The sequence below is a fragment of the Nyctibius grandis genome, chromosome 8, assembly GCF_013368605.1.
Source record: "Nyctibius grandis isolate bNycGra1 chromosome 8, bNycGra1.pri, whole genome shotgun sequence".
NCBI lineage: Eukaryota > Metazoa > Chordata > Aves > Nyctibiiformes > Nyctibiidae > Nyctibius > Nyctibius grandis.
The window spans coordinates 2,316,514-2,333,174 of NC_090665.1; the positions used below are offsets into that span (position 1 = coordinate 2,316,514).

Below are 16,661 nucleotides of genomic sequence, written 5' to 3' on the forward strand. Positions count from 1 at the left end.
CGCACTATAAAATAATTATTTTGCCAGGTCAGCTCTTTGGCACCGTTTGAAAGATCGGGAAGTCAAGGATTTAACGATCTGCTGCTCCAGAGGGATCGATGGATTTCTGCAGGGGTCATTTGCAGGATCGATACCTCCGCAGCCCCTGCAAAACTGGAGAAAATCAGCTGCTAAAGCTCCTTCCCAGAAACCGCTCGGCAGCCCTGGAGTGTGCCTGAGCCTCCGAGCAACCACAAAGTGGGTTTCTCCCAGCTTGTAAAAAGAGCAGATTTCATCATGGGGGAGGCACGATGCGGCCGCTAGTGATGATTTATTCATGCTCAGCAACTCCCGGTGCTGCCCCAGTGCTCTGTGGTGCTTGGGGGGCAGAGGAAAGCTCCTCGCAGGTCTGGGGCCAGCGCTGGCCATCGGCCCGGGCACCCCAGGCTGCCACGAAGGTCCTGACGAGCATCCAGAGGAGGGGGAGAAGGGAGCATGAAATAGGAGAGTGGTTTGGATGGGCAAGATCTTCCCATCTTCATCCTTGTTGGGGTTGGCGGTGTGGGGAGAGAGGCTTCTCACAGAATCACAGAATCAACAAGGTTGGAAGAGCCCTCTGGGATCATCGAGTCCAACCATTGCCCTGACACCACCATGGCAACTAGACCAGGGCACTAAGTGCCATGTCCAGGCTTTTCTTAAACCCCTCCAGAGATGGTGACTCCACCACCTCCCTGGGCAGCCCCTTCCAATGGCTAATGACCCCTTCTGAGAAGAAAAAAACTAATATCTTTGACAACGTGCCCTGGCTTTTCAGCTCCCCACCTTTGGGTAGTTTCCCAGAAAACTGTGTCTCTTCTTCCTCCTTTGCCTGTAGGGTTTTTCCCCTGGCCGTGACCCTTCCTGGCTCTGGATGAGTGCCTGCCGTGGTGTGGGGTGGTAGCAACCTGATGATTTCTAAGACTGCCTCTAACAAACATCTGGGCCATCTCATCTGTAATTTCATTTCTTCTTTGTCGGTGACAAAGGTCATGGCGATATGGAAAGCATCTTGAACTGCCTGAGAGCGATGCTGCTGCTCACAGAAACGATGCTTTGCTTTACTATTGCACCCCCATCCCTGTCAAAAACACTTGCAGGCTGATGTATGAGTCCAGCATTCAAAGAGTCAGTCACCTGGAAAAAGGGGCAACTGAGGTTTGATGGGAGCAGAGGAAACCCCTCGGAGCACGCTGGGACTGCACCGGCGCACAGGGACGCTTGCCACACTTGCCACACCAGAAGCTTTCAGTGCTATGGACCAGTATGAAGGGTCTGACTGTTCAATCTGAGCTTTAATACAGGTGTAAGTAACTGGTTGTAGGCTGGTTTGAGAGAATTACAGGGCGAATGATGAGGTTTGAACCCCAGACTCTCCTGTACCAAGTCCAAGCATCACCTCCGAAATGTGCATCCCTGGTCGGCAGGGAGAGAGCTGCCCCCTCGCCATGGGCTGTGCCCGGGGGACCCCGGCATCTCCCCACATCCCCAGCACTGCCCGCCCCACAGCATCTCTTCCCCCAGATGTGCTGAATCACCACATCTGGCCCCCCACGCTCAGCGCATCTCACAGGAGACTCTGCCGCCTCCGTCCTTACCTCGAGTGAGTCGGGAAACGTCACGCTCCCCGGCTGGACCATCGCCCACGGGTGAGCCGGGCTGCGGGCAGGTATTATCGCCCCGTTTCGAGGTCCTCCATGCCAAGCAGGAGAGGCGAGGGCTGCTCCCCCCAGGACCTGAGTCGGGGGTTGCTGCATCCTGGTTTTCACTGTCCCGGTGCTGCCGCTCCCAGGCCAGCTCAGTGGTCCAACTCCCTGCCCAGTGATGGGGCCACTCACGGTCCCAGGGTGGCTGCAGCCTTCCCCTGTCCCCTCTCTCACCAGTTACCACCCCAGAGAGCTGGCAAGCAGACCCTACACCATGCTGGCCCTCAGCAGAGCAGCCGTGCCTCCAAAAATCACCTATCCATCATCCCCATTAGCAGCTGCAGCTGCCTATGGCTTCATTACTTACACGGGTGACACCAGTTACTCCTGATGGGAACAGTTACCCCTGCCTGCCCACCATGCCCTCATGGGAACCCACAGCCGGCCAGAAGACACTCTCCAGACATTTCCAAAAGCCCAACCAGCAGCTGACCCAGCTCCACCAACGCACCACCCCGAATCCCCCCCAACCCCACAGAGATGCAGCATCTATTCTGTAGCTGCCCCAGGATGGCTGCAGGCAGCCACCGAGCCAGCGGGGACGAGTCCCCTGTCCCTGCCCCCCCCAGGAGCTGGTATTTCTGCATTTTCCCAAGCCAGGCATGGGGCTGCGGGAGCTGGGGCTGCTGGAGTCAGCGTGGCTGCATACCAGGATTTTAATTCTTATTTCTTCTTGCTATCACAGTTCCCTGTTCCCCTCAGCCACAGTTTTCCTCGTCTGACAGGGCTCAGAGCCGATCCTGCAGGCTGAGCGCACGCTGGAGAGCTGACCAAAACATTAGCTTTAATGAGCTATCAACAGGCTTTAATATTTCATAGCACTCTGACTGCGGAGCTACAGCTTATCAGAAATGTTGTCAAAACGCAGCACTTCATTAATGGATAGGTGGGCTTTGCCCGGCGCCCCGCTCTTTACTCACCGCCGTAAAACACGTTGGTTATTACCAAAAGCCTGGAGCAAACGCAGCCCCAGGCCCTGCAGGGAGCTGCTGCCTGCGCTCAGCATCCCCAATCCAGCCAGCCGTGGGCCAGGATGTGTCCCCGAGGCGCAGGGCCAGGGTTCCTGCAGTCACCCCCTCCTGAGGGGCATCGGAGCCAGCGTTGCCCGGGCACGTCGGTCCTAAAGCAGCCGGGGCCAGGGCTGTGCCCCCTGCTGCCACCCTCCTGCCTCGGCTCCGTGCCTGACGCCCACCACTCCTCAGTTCCCTGCTCCAGCGCCTTTCAGCAGGGAGAAATGCCCATGAAGTGAGGAAACATTTGCAGAACAAACCCCCGGAGATACAGAAAGAAACCGCGGCTTCTCGTTGCTTGCCGGAAGCCCAGCGCCACTGACCCCCTCCTTCCTCTAGATTATTTTTACACAAACTCTGCCCAATGCTCTGTCACTGCTGAGAATTCTTCCCATATTTGCTCCTAAGCGCCACAAAATCTGTAAGAAATTTGATAGGGATGAACTACCCAAACGCAGGGATGACAGCAGGGAGTATTGCTTACAGGTATCAGCAACGAAATCATCGCAGGTCAAGTGAACAGGGCAACGGAAACGTGCGTTACACGTGATGGTCACGTAGGTGGGTCAGCTGCTGCCTATCAGATTTGGCTCAATCACCTAAAAGGAAACCAAGCAGAAAAGTACGGGTCAGTTTTTGCCATGTTTCATATTAGTAAGTTTTTCCGTGACTAGATGAGACCTCCCCCTCCTCTCCCGGTTGCCTGAGGGGTTTTGCAGTTGAGCTGAGGGTCATCAGCAAACAACGCAGCCGACGGTCTGTAATTACAGGGACTGAATAAAGTGATGGATTGGGTCCCCAGAAGCGAGGGCAATGGTCACTGCTGGGTGACACAGGGACCCCCCCCGGCCTCCCTAAGAGGTGAAAAGCTGTGAAACCTTGATGATAGAAATAAAAACCAACAGAAAGGAAGAATGAAGAGCTCACCCTCATCTGTGCCTTGCACAGGTGCCAGGGAGCCAGCCTGTCACTGCCCGCTCCGACACTGCAATTCTCCTTTTTAAGGGACAGAATCAGTGATAGGCTCTGCACCCTGCATGTCCCCTCGCATGCATCACTCAGGGCTCAGGGTTCACTTAGCCCCATGTCCTTGGGTACCGCTCATCCTTGCGTCCTTGGGTACCACTCATCCATGTGTCCTTGGGTATCGCTTGTCCCCACATCCACAGGTTCATCCCTCTGTCCTTGGATATTGTTCATCCCCGCATCCTTGGGTACCGCTCATCCCTGCATCCTTGGGTACCGCTCAACCCTGCATCCTTGGGTACCGCTCATCCCTGCATCCTCGGGTACCACTCATCCCCGCATCCTTGGGTACCGCTCATCCCCACGTCCTTGGGTACTGCTCATCCCCGCATCCTTGGGCACCGCTCATCCCATGTCCTCGAGTACAGACTATCCCTAGTCGGGGATCCTGTCCCCACTCAGGGGAAGGTACATTCCAGCTCAGTGGTACGTTTTTGGGCACATTTAGCTTAACACTTGGGTGGCTCGGGTGACCCCACTGGGAGAGGCTGGGGTGGGGTGTGGGGATGCGGGCCCCACACCGCCCCGGTGCAGAGGCCGAGCCTGGCCCGGTGCCCCGTCCCGCTCCGCCGCTGCCCCATTAGCCCGTGAACCGCCGCCAAATGGCCCCATCAATTTTTCATAGGGATAAATCCCGGCCGGGCGCGGATAAAACCCGGCGCCGCCGCCGGGAGCGGCAGCTCGGGGAGCGCCGCCGGCCCCGCGGAAGGTGTGCGCCGGCAGCGGAGCCGGGTTACGCGGAGCGCGGAGGATGGCGGGCGGGCGGGGGCCGGCTCCGTGCGGCCGGGATGGCTGCGGCGGGGCCGGGGCCGGGGCCGGGTGGGCGGCGGGGCGCGCCTGGCTTCCGCGGGCGCGGTGGCTGGCGCGGAGGCTGGCGGCGCTGCTCGTGCTCCTGGCGCTGGTGGCCGCCGGCTGCGCGCTCCGCCACCGCGCCTGCCCCGCGCCCCGCCGCCGCCGGCCCCCGCCCGGCCCCGGCCCCGCCGCCCCGCCGCTGGGGACCGGGGGTCCGGCCCGCCGGGGGGGGAGCGGCGCTGGAGCTGCCGCCGCTGCCCCGCTACGAGGAGGTGAAGCACCTGCCCAGCTACGAGGAGGCGCAGCGCTGCCCCCGCCGCCCCCCCGGGGACGGGCACGGGGACGGGGGCGGCTGCGGCTGAGCCCCCGGGGCCGCGGCGCTGGACAACGGAGGGACGCAGCGGTCAGCGCCGGACGGGATGCCGGGGACCCCCGGGAGATGGACGGCGGACACCCCCGGAGGGACAGAGAGCGGTCCCCGGGAGGGATACGATGGTAGACACGGAGGTCTCTGGGAGGGACACCCCGGCGTTCCCCGGAGGGACATTGGGGACCGCGGGGGAGACGCCGTCCCCAGGAAGGTTGTCCCCCAGGAGGCTTGCTGGACACCGGGCTCTGCAGAGGGACACGCAGGGTTCCCCGGGGATATGGCCTGCAGGACGCCATGGCCCACGGAGGGACGTGCCACCGTGCCTGGGAAGCAGATGCTGGTGTTCCCAGGGGGACAGCCTGCAGGACACGAGGGCTCCCCAGAGGGACACGCCACAGGCCTGGAGGGACCTGCAGACTGGGGAGCTCCTCCTGGTCACCTGCCCGGGAGCATGGGCTGGGCAGCATGGGGGCCAGAGACCACTGCTCAGCCCCCGAGCCCCAGTGGGGGCTGGCTAAGAGGGGTAAGTCATCCAGGAGGAAGCTGACTTGGGGACATCCCATCCAGTACAATGACATTGCCTCTGATACAAGGACATCACCTCCAGTACGATGATCTGCTCTTCGTGAGGTGATGGAAAGTGCTGGTTGCAGTTCAGTGCAGCATCCCTCACCTGGGCACGTGCCGTGGGCTCGTGCGTGCCGGGAACGCCAGGTTTGCTCGTCTGTGGAAGCACCAGGAGACCACGTGCAGGGTCTGCATGGACGAAGTCGGCCTGACGGGGTGATCCTCACACCTCCCACGCCCACGTATGGCAGGGGTGGGCGCAAGCGCAGGGGAAAGCAAGACCTGGCTTTCCCCTGTGGCATCACGCAGCGGTTGTACGTAGCCTCGCCTTTGTCAGCAAGGCAAACGGAGGAGAGCAACCTCCAAAGCTTGCTAATAAAATATTAGCACCTTCTGGTACCGTGCTTTTTATTTCACTGAGGTGACCTGGGATCACTTGTGCTCTAAGGGAAATTAATGGCCCAGTCTAGCACAGGCCACACCAGACCTCGGTGCAGACTGCTGCCAGGTCTTCTGCCCACTAACCCTCCAAAAAACCAGTTACCTCGCTCCGTGGGTCCCAGCTAAAGTGCTCCCAACGACAGCGAGTGTGAGATACCCCTCCTCCCCTCGCAGGCAAGGGTGGTAAATAATTTTAGGTGCAAGAGAGCTGTTCCTCACACGGCAGGACCGGGGCTTTGGATATCTGTCAAATGCAGATATCGATGTAGGTATCGATACGGGCGTCTGAATTTTGAAATACCTCTTGCTGTGTCTTCTAAACATTTCTATATCACAGCTAAAAATGCTAAAGACAGACAGATGTTCCCAGATGCTGCACAAAATCCTTGTCTCTGGGTGAAGTGGCAATTCTATTTTTACTGGAATTGAGATTAGGCCTTTTTTATGTGCTGCAGGGGACAGAGATGGTCTCTTGAGTGCGCTCAAGGTCAAGCTTGAAGGAGTTTCCCTTTCAAGGTGCAGGATGCTTTCCATGAACAAGGCGAATAGCAAACACCAAGGGCGGGCAGCAGTCACCTCCATCACAGCTGGATGAGCTGGGACTATCTCACTTAGCCCTAAACCCCCGAGGGATCGCTGCTTCATACACCACTGCCACGAGCTTTCACCTCAGCTCTCCCCGAGACTAGAACCAGCTTATGCCCAAAGACCTCATAAAATATCTTTTTTTCCTAGCTTGAAGTTAGCACTTGGGATGAAACCGAGGACATTTTGCAGTGCATGGAGATCACAGAATCACAGAATCAACCAGGTTGGAAGAGCCCTCTGGGATCATCGAGTCCAACCATTGCCCTGACACCACCATGGCAACTAGACCAGGGCACTAAGTGCGATGTCCACTCTTCTCTTAAACCCCTCCAGAGATGGTGACTCCACCACCTCCCTGGGCAGCCCCTTCCAATGGCTAATGACCCTTGCTGAGAAGAAATGCTTCCTAATGTCCAACCTGAACCTCCCCTGGCCAAGCTTGAGGCTGTGTCCTCTTGTCCTATCGCTGGTTGCCTGGGAGAAGAGGCCGACTCCCACTCCACTACAACCTCCCTTCAGGTAGTTGTAGACTGCACTAAGGTCACCTCTGAGCCTCCTCTTCTCCAGGCCAAACACCCCCAGCTCCCTCAGCCGTTCCTCGTAGGTCAGACCCTCCAGACCCTTCACCAGCTTGGTCGCCCTCCTCTGGACTCGCTCCAACACCTCAACATCTTTAATAAATAAATAATAAAGAAAAGGAAGACTCAAAATATCTATGTTTAGTATCAATCTTCAAATATAAAAAACAATAAATTGCCTTTTTTCCCCAATTTCCCCCCTATCTCTAGGTGATACAATCAAGAATTACATTTGGTTTAGAAAGCTTCTAGCTTTCCCATTATTGGTTATTCATAACTTTGACTGTTCTGAAGTGAATAAGGCGACTGAAAACAATACAACTTTAACGAGCCAAACTGGCTTCCCAGGACACCATGCTGTCATGTAACTGAAATTTGTCCCTTTTTAGAGCAGCAGCGAACAGCCAGGTCCTGCTTGGGCTCTCTCGTGCTCACCAAGCAGCACTTCCCGGCTGCTTCTGCAGTGATTTCCATCATTTACATACCCTCAGCTTGAAGTTTTCCAAGTGAAGTGGTGGAAACCTGGTCCGTGAAGGGCAGCACATGGTGATCATGGATTTAACAGCCATTAGTGCCCGTTTTCTCTATTTTTTCCTTCCATGTTTGTTATAAATCTTTCCACAGTATTTTCCACCTTGCCATTGTTTCTAGATATAGCATAACCAACCCTAGATTCAGCTTTTTAATTGATCGTATTGATATTAATTAAAAAAAATAGAACTTATGCTCTCTTGTTATTAAATGACAGTTGGCCTTGGGTTTTTTTAATTGGAAATTCTTATTTCTATGGACAAGCAAGATACCAGCACAACGGGCTGACCAAATCCCCATAGTCATGAATATAAACCAGCCAATAACTGAAACAGAGTAAAATCACACCATGTACCTATTTTGCACTTATGCAGAACTTTTTATGTTCTATTTTGAACAGAAATGAACATGCAGGTTGGTTAATTTAGATGGAAAACCATTGGTTAACAACTGGAATGAAAGGAGGATGAGTCACAAGAGCTTTGGAAAAACAGAGGAACAATTGAGTTCTTCACTGACTGTTCATTGCAGATGTGCCTACCCCAAAAACAAGAATTCCTGAAAGAGTAATCACTTGCAGTGCCTTATTTATCCGAGGCTTGCACACTCCAATCGCTTAGAGAAAGCTCAAAGAGAAGACATCTCCTTGCTTATTTACATTTTTAAGAGGCACCATCAGTGTTCTCCGTCATCATGTCCATGCTTTGCTTCTTACTTGGCCGAGGGCAGCTCCATCACCAGGCAGATGATTTCCAAGCACTTCTTCCATTTTTCCACACCTCAACAACTTATTAAAGCTTTGAAGTAGGAAAAGAAGTGGCAGATACCAGTCATAGCATCATAGAATGGTTTGGGTTGGAAGGGACCTTAAAGCTCATCTAGTTCCAACCCCCTGCCACGGGCAGGGACACCTTCCACCAGACCAGGTTGCTCCAAGCCCCATCCAACCTGGCCTTGAACACTGCCAGGGAGTCCCTCGACAATGAGCATCAGCTCTTCTTAGCCCTGAAGACAGCACATATTATGTTGGGGAATCTTTAACGGTGTATTTGTGAGCTGCTTGTATCATGGTGAAGCTCCCTGGGGGCTCCAAAAGCTTGTAGCTGCAGGAAGGGCATCGTTCTGGCAAAATATGAAATTAATAGCTTGCTAAAATGATGCCTTCTATTTTAAAAATGATGAAAATCCCCAGTTAATTTTTTCTTAAAAGTTAAAACTGTGAAGGAATTTATCATTTCAGTCAAGGGCCCCCAACCAAATGCACTGGGGTTATGTTACTTTTCAAGCAGATTTACCAGTATGCCTGAAAAACCCTGTCAAGGCTGGCACCAGGCCAGCGTGATACAGCTCTCAAATTGCTTTACTGCTGGAAAAGCAGTGTATTTCACAGCTTCGAGGCATTTGCCATTGCTAAGACTCACTCTGTCAGTGTAACACCAACTTTTTGGGTGCTGTTTTGCTTCTTTTGGAACCAGAACTACCGACACATCATAATTCAATGGAGAGTGCTTCTTCCCCTCCCTGCCCCTTTTACCGTCAGTATTTCCATTCACTATTCAATAGAATCTACATATTTCATGAAGAAACAGCAAAGACTAAGCCTCAGAGGGTTGTAGGACATTTTTTGTTATCTACAATAGTGAATTTTGCCTTTTAATGGACTGCGGGTTGATAGGCTTGGATGAAATCCCACCACAGCTCAAGGCAGGGCCCGTGAAGGTTCCTCCCCAGCTCTGCCCACTGCAGGCACAGACCTCGCTGGACTCCTGGCTCTGAAAGTGCCGTCAGATCCTACCTGGGCAGTTTCTGGTAAATGCAATGAGAGCTGCACAGCCAAAGGAGGGTCTGACCTATGAGGAACGGCTGAGGGAGCTGGGGGTGTTCAGCCTGGAGAAGAGGAGGCTCAGAGGTGACCTTAGTGCAGTCTACAACTACCTGAAGGGAGGTTGTAGTGCAGTGGGAGCTGGCCTCTTCTCCCAGGCAACCAGCGATAGGACAAGAGGACACAGCCTCAAGCTTCGCCAGGGGAGGGTCAGGTTGGACATTAGGAAGCATTTCTTCTCAGCAAGGGTCATTAGCCATTGGAAGGGGCTGCCCAGGGAGGTGGTGGAGTCACCATCTCTGGAGGGGTTTAAGAAAAGACTGGACATGGCACTTAGTGCCCTGGTCTAGTTGCCATGGTGGTGTCAGGGCAACGGTTGGACTTGATGATCCCAGAGGGCTCTTCCAACCTGATGGATTCTGTGATTCTGTGAAAGCTTGTGGTCTGCTTTGCACACTGATTCCTTGGCACTCCAGTGGCCTTCACCAGCCGTCCCTGTTTCTAGCAGGGATGAGGATGGCTGGGTCAGCAGGTCGGGCTCAGCTGAAGAGATGGCTTGGTCCTGTCACCAGCGTGTGTGGGCCTGCTGGATGGCTGGATGGGCAAGTGACTTCATCTGTCAATAAGGGAATAACAATACTGGGCATCTTCATCGAGTGCCATGACATTTACTAATGTTTATTGGTTTGGGGTCTGAGAACCTTTAAAGTGATAATTCGCCAGCCCTTCCGCTGCCTGATGCATTATGTACATTAATTTCTGAGAATCCCCAGCTCTGCAACGTCACTAAATACATTATTCCCGTCTGCAGATGGAAAAAGCGAGGCAGAGAGAGGCCACAATGAAGCCACAAACAGAACTGAAACTCCCAGACACGCTTGAACTTCACCTCTTACGTGCTGTTACCTCTCATCTCCCTCAGAGACGCTTTTACAACACAGCTTCTGGCCTCTAGCACCAATGGGATATGCCCACAGTTATCTCACAATCTTTAAGAGATGAACATTTGTTTTCCTGCAGTAGGAAATTGCTTGATGTAAACTGTGAAATTAAGTTTTCATGTCAGATGATCCAAAACTTCAGCCTGTTCCACTCCCAAAGAATAAAATCCGACATACAAATATAGATCTCAAAGTCTCATTGTCTTAAATACCAAAACACAAAAAATACTTTTCCTTTTTCCTCTGAACTATTAAAAATATGCAAACCATAAAAAAATTAAGAGAATCTACCACAGTCAAGGTCAAACGAAGCATACAAACTACACCACCCATCCTGCTATGGCAAAATTGGGGTTATACTGAGCAACTGATCCATCACAACAGCAACTGAAACAATTAATTTTCAATCCCGTTAATCCCTACTTCTTAAATAGGTTTTGTCACAGTTTATAGTGTTTTAAATTAAACAGTCAATAATTAAATAGGGCACTACCTATGGTTAAAACATTCTTAAATCATTGAAGAACCAGTACTCTTGCACTGACTGCATTATTGTCCAGTGCAAGGTTTGGTGCAGCTTGTTATAAACACACAAAACATCTGTATCCTTCTGGTATTTCTTTTTACTTAACAGATGCCATTAAATGAACTATTGAAAATAAAAACAGGTACAGACAAATGCCATGCAGAACTTTAAAACCTCCAGGCAAACTGGCACAAAAATATCCTGGACTGGACAGATGGCACTTTCCTTTAAATTGCAGTTGTGCCATGTAAAACCCTGCCACAGCCCCAGGTAAGCCATAGAAAAACGTTTTCTTCTGAGAATATTCTGGAATTTATCTTTAATATCCAAGGTTGGAACTGTACTGGGTTATCTGCATATTAGAGCCTGGTGAAAATAAACAGTGCTTTGCCAAAATACTTGTTTTTCTTTTGTTTTTTACTCTTTGTTTTTCTATTTAACACAAACACACTGAGCACAGCATGTGGAGTCACCATCTCTGGAGGGGTTTAAGAAAAGCCTGGACATGGCACTTAGTGCCCTGGTCTAGTTGACGTGGTGGTGTCAGGGCAATGGTTGGACTCGATGATCCCAGAGGGCTCTTCCAACCCGATTGATTCTGTGATTCTGTGACTGGATGTGCACGGAAAAAATAGATCTGATCAGCGATAAATACCTTAAGGTCTTTATTGTGCTTTGGCCTAGGAACTAAACGACCTCTCCCATCCCCTACAAACACACCACTTCTCATTAACAATGACAGGGAGATGCAGGTGAAGTACTGTGGTACCACCTTCTGTGAATGACATGGCCATCAACCCAAAGAGCAGTCTAGGACAGCGCCTTTGCAAGCGTGACATCCATCCCATTGCTTCATCTCAGCTTTGCAATGGTTAATTGTGGCACCAGGCACTTTTAAGGAGCTGAGTGAATTTGCTTGAACAGCAAGATTGAGCTGAGGCCTTGAACTTTCTATCACCACTAGACTGGTCTTCAAAACTTGCTTACATTGCATTCCAAATCTGAGCCAGGCTTCATAAATTTAACATTAAACACTTGCCATCAGCGATATTTTTGGGTTCATTCTGGAACCAGTAAAGTGCTTTCTGCAAGTCAATGGAAGGTGAAGGTGTTCACTTCGCCACATGTCAGTACACCAGGATACTGCGGAGCCTCAAGTGAGCTACGTCAAAAATGTGGTTTTATTTAGCAGTCAGGTACCTCAATGGACATCACCTCATGCATCATCTATTAGATACACTTAAAAAAAACCCTTTCTTTTGTAAGAAATTTATGAACTATGCAAAAAAGTGTCATATAATGATTTACAAACCAGAAGAAATTTGACAGATATACAGATATTTAACATTTTCATGGTAACATTTGAAAGATACATATAATACAAAGTCAATTATGAATAACCTGTTCAGGTATTTATAATGGAAAGGGCTTTGCAAAGAACATCTAACATATGCAGCCACTTTTATATGTAAACCAAAGAAAAACATATCTTGATGAAATAACACAAATGTAAAAATAATATTTTCAAATCAAGTGCTTTGGGCAGAAAAAATACATGGAAAGCTCTTCCTTATTTTAAATGAATATGATATATTAACCTTAAGGAAGCTCTCAATATTGTTGTCAACTATATGTGTTAGATGCTACAAACCCAACCAACAATGCTGTTTGTTACTTCAAACAACATTCAAAGCACATTCCATAGTATTTTTAACAATTGATTTTCTTTCAGAAAATACCCTTTATTGCTAAATAATTTGCTACAGTGACAAACCTGAGTAATCTGAAATGATCTATCAAAGAACTTGCTTGTACGTACTAGCAGAAATATGTATTACTCCAAGTTTGAGTGAAATATATACTTTATAGGTGCAAACTTCTTTTTAAATTTTCAACACTTACAGTTTGCTGAATTTGTTTTAGGGCAATTTAAACAAGTCTTTTCAGAGGTCCCTGAGGTTGCAGAAATAACCAAACTACTTAACTAGGTGCTTAAACAGGGAATCAGTACTTGATTAGAGGCAACCAAGGTTAAATAATTGTAATGGCAATGAAAATTTAAAAGCCACTCATGGAAAGACAGTTAATTTCCCTTTTTTCTCATACATGTATTATAGACTACAATGTGGCTACTCACTGGAGCTAGGGCATCAAAACATAAACCCAGCTCAAAATGAGACTGTCGTAAAGAAATGAATCTGCCTGTCATCCAACAATTAAGAACTACCCCAATTCTCACTCCTGTTCCCCACAAAACGTTTGCTGTGGCTTTTTTTTATTTATGTTTGTCAAAATATGCCAGTACTAAATATTCACGAAGCACTTACTAAGGTGCCCAAAAGGACAGTTATTGCTGTACAGTGACGCTAGCTCTCACCGCGGGACTGGCTGCTGCTCGTTCTCTTTCTTTAGCAATTTCCATCTCTATTTTGGCTTTGATTTTATTCCAATCAACTTTCAGCTGTAAGAACAGAAAAGTGAGTATGCAGAGGTCAACTAACATTATATAGTGAGGTCAAAACACATAGGTATTCACTAGCAGGACTATTTGAAGTTACAATTACAAAGTGACCATATCAATCATTATACAGTTCTTCGTGTATAAGTGACAACTTACACTAGTGGAATGCATGAAGGCACAGCTGAGTTCTAACAAACTAAGCTTTCCACCTTTAAAATAAAACAAGCTTGATATATTTTAACAAATACTAACACATCTCATAGTGACCAGCAAAAAAAGCCAACATTAAAACACGAAAATAGCTTAGATCAATTTGCATCTAATTTAAATTTAATGACATGTGTCCTGAGAATATAGTCCTTTATCAATAATACACGCAGTGATGTCTTTTGTCTGCACCTGAAGTCCACCAAGTAAACTGATAGCATATTACACTAGTTATCTGATACAACAGAAATCAGATTTCTGCCTGAAATTTGTCTTCCACATCAATAAATGTTTTAGCTTTATCCTGGTGTTTCTCCAGCTGCAGAGAGTCGTCATCTTCTGGCTGTATTCTATTTCAGTGAAACTTCAGACAATAGATACAGCACAATATCCATGGTACAGTGGGGTACAATAGTTCGCTTTCTTTCCAAAAATGCTTGACAAGGAAGAATGGATCATGGTGCATTTGATAACTATCAAAACATGTCCAAAAACTGGGCAAAAATGTAACTGTGAAGTTCAGTTTCATTGCTGGAGAATTAAGACTGTCAAGGATGGGATGGGAATAAAAAATCTCAACTGCCACACAGGGAATTTTCAGAGTAGCTCCTAGTCTGTTAACCAAGTCATGAAATAGCAAGGAAGATTATCTACGAGGGAAGATGTAACTGCAATACCCACAGTCTCATGTGCAAAGGTTAATCCCTCAATTCAGGATGCATTTACTGGGTCCAGGTGCTTTGGATCTGATGACTGAAATCTTTATGGAGCTCTAAGAAAGAATGTGTTTGCTTTAACAGATGTCACCCAGATGCTAAACATACCACGGACAGGGCTAATTCTGCCATCTAGCCCAGAGAGCTACTTGCCAGTGAAGCCAACAACCCCTGCCAGTGACACCTAGTAACTGCCAAGATATGGATTCTCAGTATACATATTAGGTTCATAATACCTAATATATAAAGATGTGAGATATAACAACTAAGCACATTGTTTAGATTCCATATCTGATCGCAGATCAGTGCTCTCAGCTGCAGTATAGAAAAAGAGGTAAAAACTCCTTACTTAAGCCTGAAGGAGCTTTAGGTGGTGAGAGGGAAACTGAGACCTTTTTTTTTAACCTGAGAAGGAATAGCAGCACAAAATCCTGCTTTTCTCTTCACTGCCCTTACCATTTCCTTCTAACTTTGCTCTAAGAGTCTGACAGGCTGCATTAAGAATTTAGTTACCACTGTAGCGTAAAATCCACTTCATTAAGTAGGTTCCCTCCTAGTTTCAGATCCAGCAGACAAGACCTCCAGAACAGGGATGCAGAATACAGCTCAAGGACTTCTTTACTCCAGGAACCTTCTGGAGTCCGAGACATGAGTTTCAAGAGTGAGTGTAAGGTGAAACAGGCTTCACTCGCATCACTCTGCTCACACCTTGCCACTGACAAGGTGTTATTGCTTAGGAACTCTTCCAGAAAGTACGGCTTCCTTGATTATTTAAAGACAAGACAGTATTCTCTAAAAAGTCTCTCTCAGAAGCATCAGGGGATTAACATGATTTTTGCTCAATAAAGGATTTAAAGTATGTAGAAGACACACTTTCAGCGCAGCAGCTGAAATTGCTGCATGATAGGAGTGCTCGGAAGCTGTTCTGTTATTTTTCTGTATTTTCTAGGTAAAGTACTACAGAATGGTTCATTGGGGGCTTGATATGTGCAGATTTTCCATCTTGTTTAGGGAATGAAACATCCTTGGAAGTGCTAAAAGCTAATGACTTACACCAGAGATCGAGCTTTACTGAAAGTGTAATGGGCATTGTCCAATTAAAGGATCTGAGCTAACAGCTCGGATGTATTTCCTGATCCATCAGCTGGATGAAAGGATCTAATACAGTAAAGTACACAACTCTTCATAGTGTCAAGCTCAGGAAGGACATAGGGGCTGCTCAAAGAAATCGCTGTCTAAGGTGCACGTGTGGTGCCTCTCATAAAGGAGATGTTCAGAAGTACTCCAGTGGAATCTAAGATACTTCCAGCTTATGAACTGTAAGATCTGTCCTCAGTCTTTAAGATCTGTGAAATGCTAATCAATTGAAATGATGTACTGATGAGGAAGAGGGTTTCCAGAGGTTTGATGCAATTGTATATTTAGCTATTTGTCGTATTTGGCAGGATGGTTCATAGTTCACTCTTTATATATATCTAGATACATTCCAAGTTTGTTATTGTTGCTATCCATAAAATTACATAAAAATGTTGAAGACATTTAAGAGGTACACATTCAACTGTACTAAGGTCTAGCTCCCTGTTTATAAGAAAAAAACTCTGCCTTCATTTGTATAATCCTTACCAGATACTAAATATATACATTCTGTATCTGTGCCTTCAAATAAAACCCATGCACAACTACCACTAGCCAAGTAGCCACACATCAAGCTATGAACTTGTCCTTTACATAAATCTTAAGATTTGTGTCCACATTTGAACCAGAGAAGGAAAATATAAGAGTAATTCCCCCCACCCTCCCAAACTGGCTACAAAGAGCAGGCTGGCCTAAAGCTGTAGGAATAATTCTGAGGAATACTTACACCTTCTGCATATTGCAAATATCTTTTGTTCGTTTCTTTTTTACCAAAGTCCTCTAGGAACTTTTGTCGATAAGCCAGGACTGTGTCAACATGTGTCTTGTGCTTTACTGCTAGTTCTAGAGCCCTGGAATAAAACAGAAACGGGCTTGTCAGGGTATATAAATGCTCTGGCACAACTACAATCATCACGGTTTTGCAAAATGATACGCTGAAAAGCGTTTGGGCTGCAGGCAAAGATTCCTAATCTATAGTGCCAAGCAGTTTTACATTAGTATCAATCACAGGAGGTTAAAAGCAGCCAGTGAAGGAGACCGTCTACTTTATGATGCATTCTATGAAAAATATCCAACAATTATTTCTGCTGACAACCTCATCACGTTATTGGAGTTTGACAATAGCAGTCTTTTTTTTCAAGAAAATAAAAAAGAATGGTTAGAGTTTAGCACTCTCAATATAAAGGGGCAAAAGTAATAATTTTTAGTAACTTTATTATAGTCAGG

The 16,661-nt window shown here is 48.2% G+C and overlaps 1 protein-coding gene across 8 annotated transcripts in view; it reads right to left on the minus strand.

The window, feature by feature from the left end:
* Positions 1 to 3,257: 3,257 nt before the first annotated feature.
* IFT80 (intraflagellar transport 80) overlaps positions 3,258 to 16,661 on the minus strand; it is a 59,419-nt gene continuing 46,015 nt past the window's right edge. For 6 of the 8 annotated variants that reach the window (XM_068406567.1, XM_068406566.1, XM_068406573.1 and 3 more), the window contains 2 exons: positions 16,162 to 16,285; positions 12,085 to 13,377 (listed from right to left, as the gene is read on the minus strand). In XM_068406567.1, the coding sequence (XP_068262668.1) occupies positions 13,264 to 13,377; positions 16,162 to 16,285 (238 nt within the window). In that variant the 3' untranslated portion in view covers positions 12,085 to 13,263. The other 2 variants (XM_068406569.1, XM_068406571.1) reach the window with 2 other exon arrangements.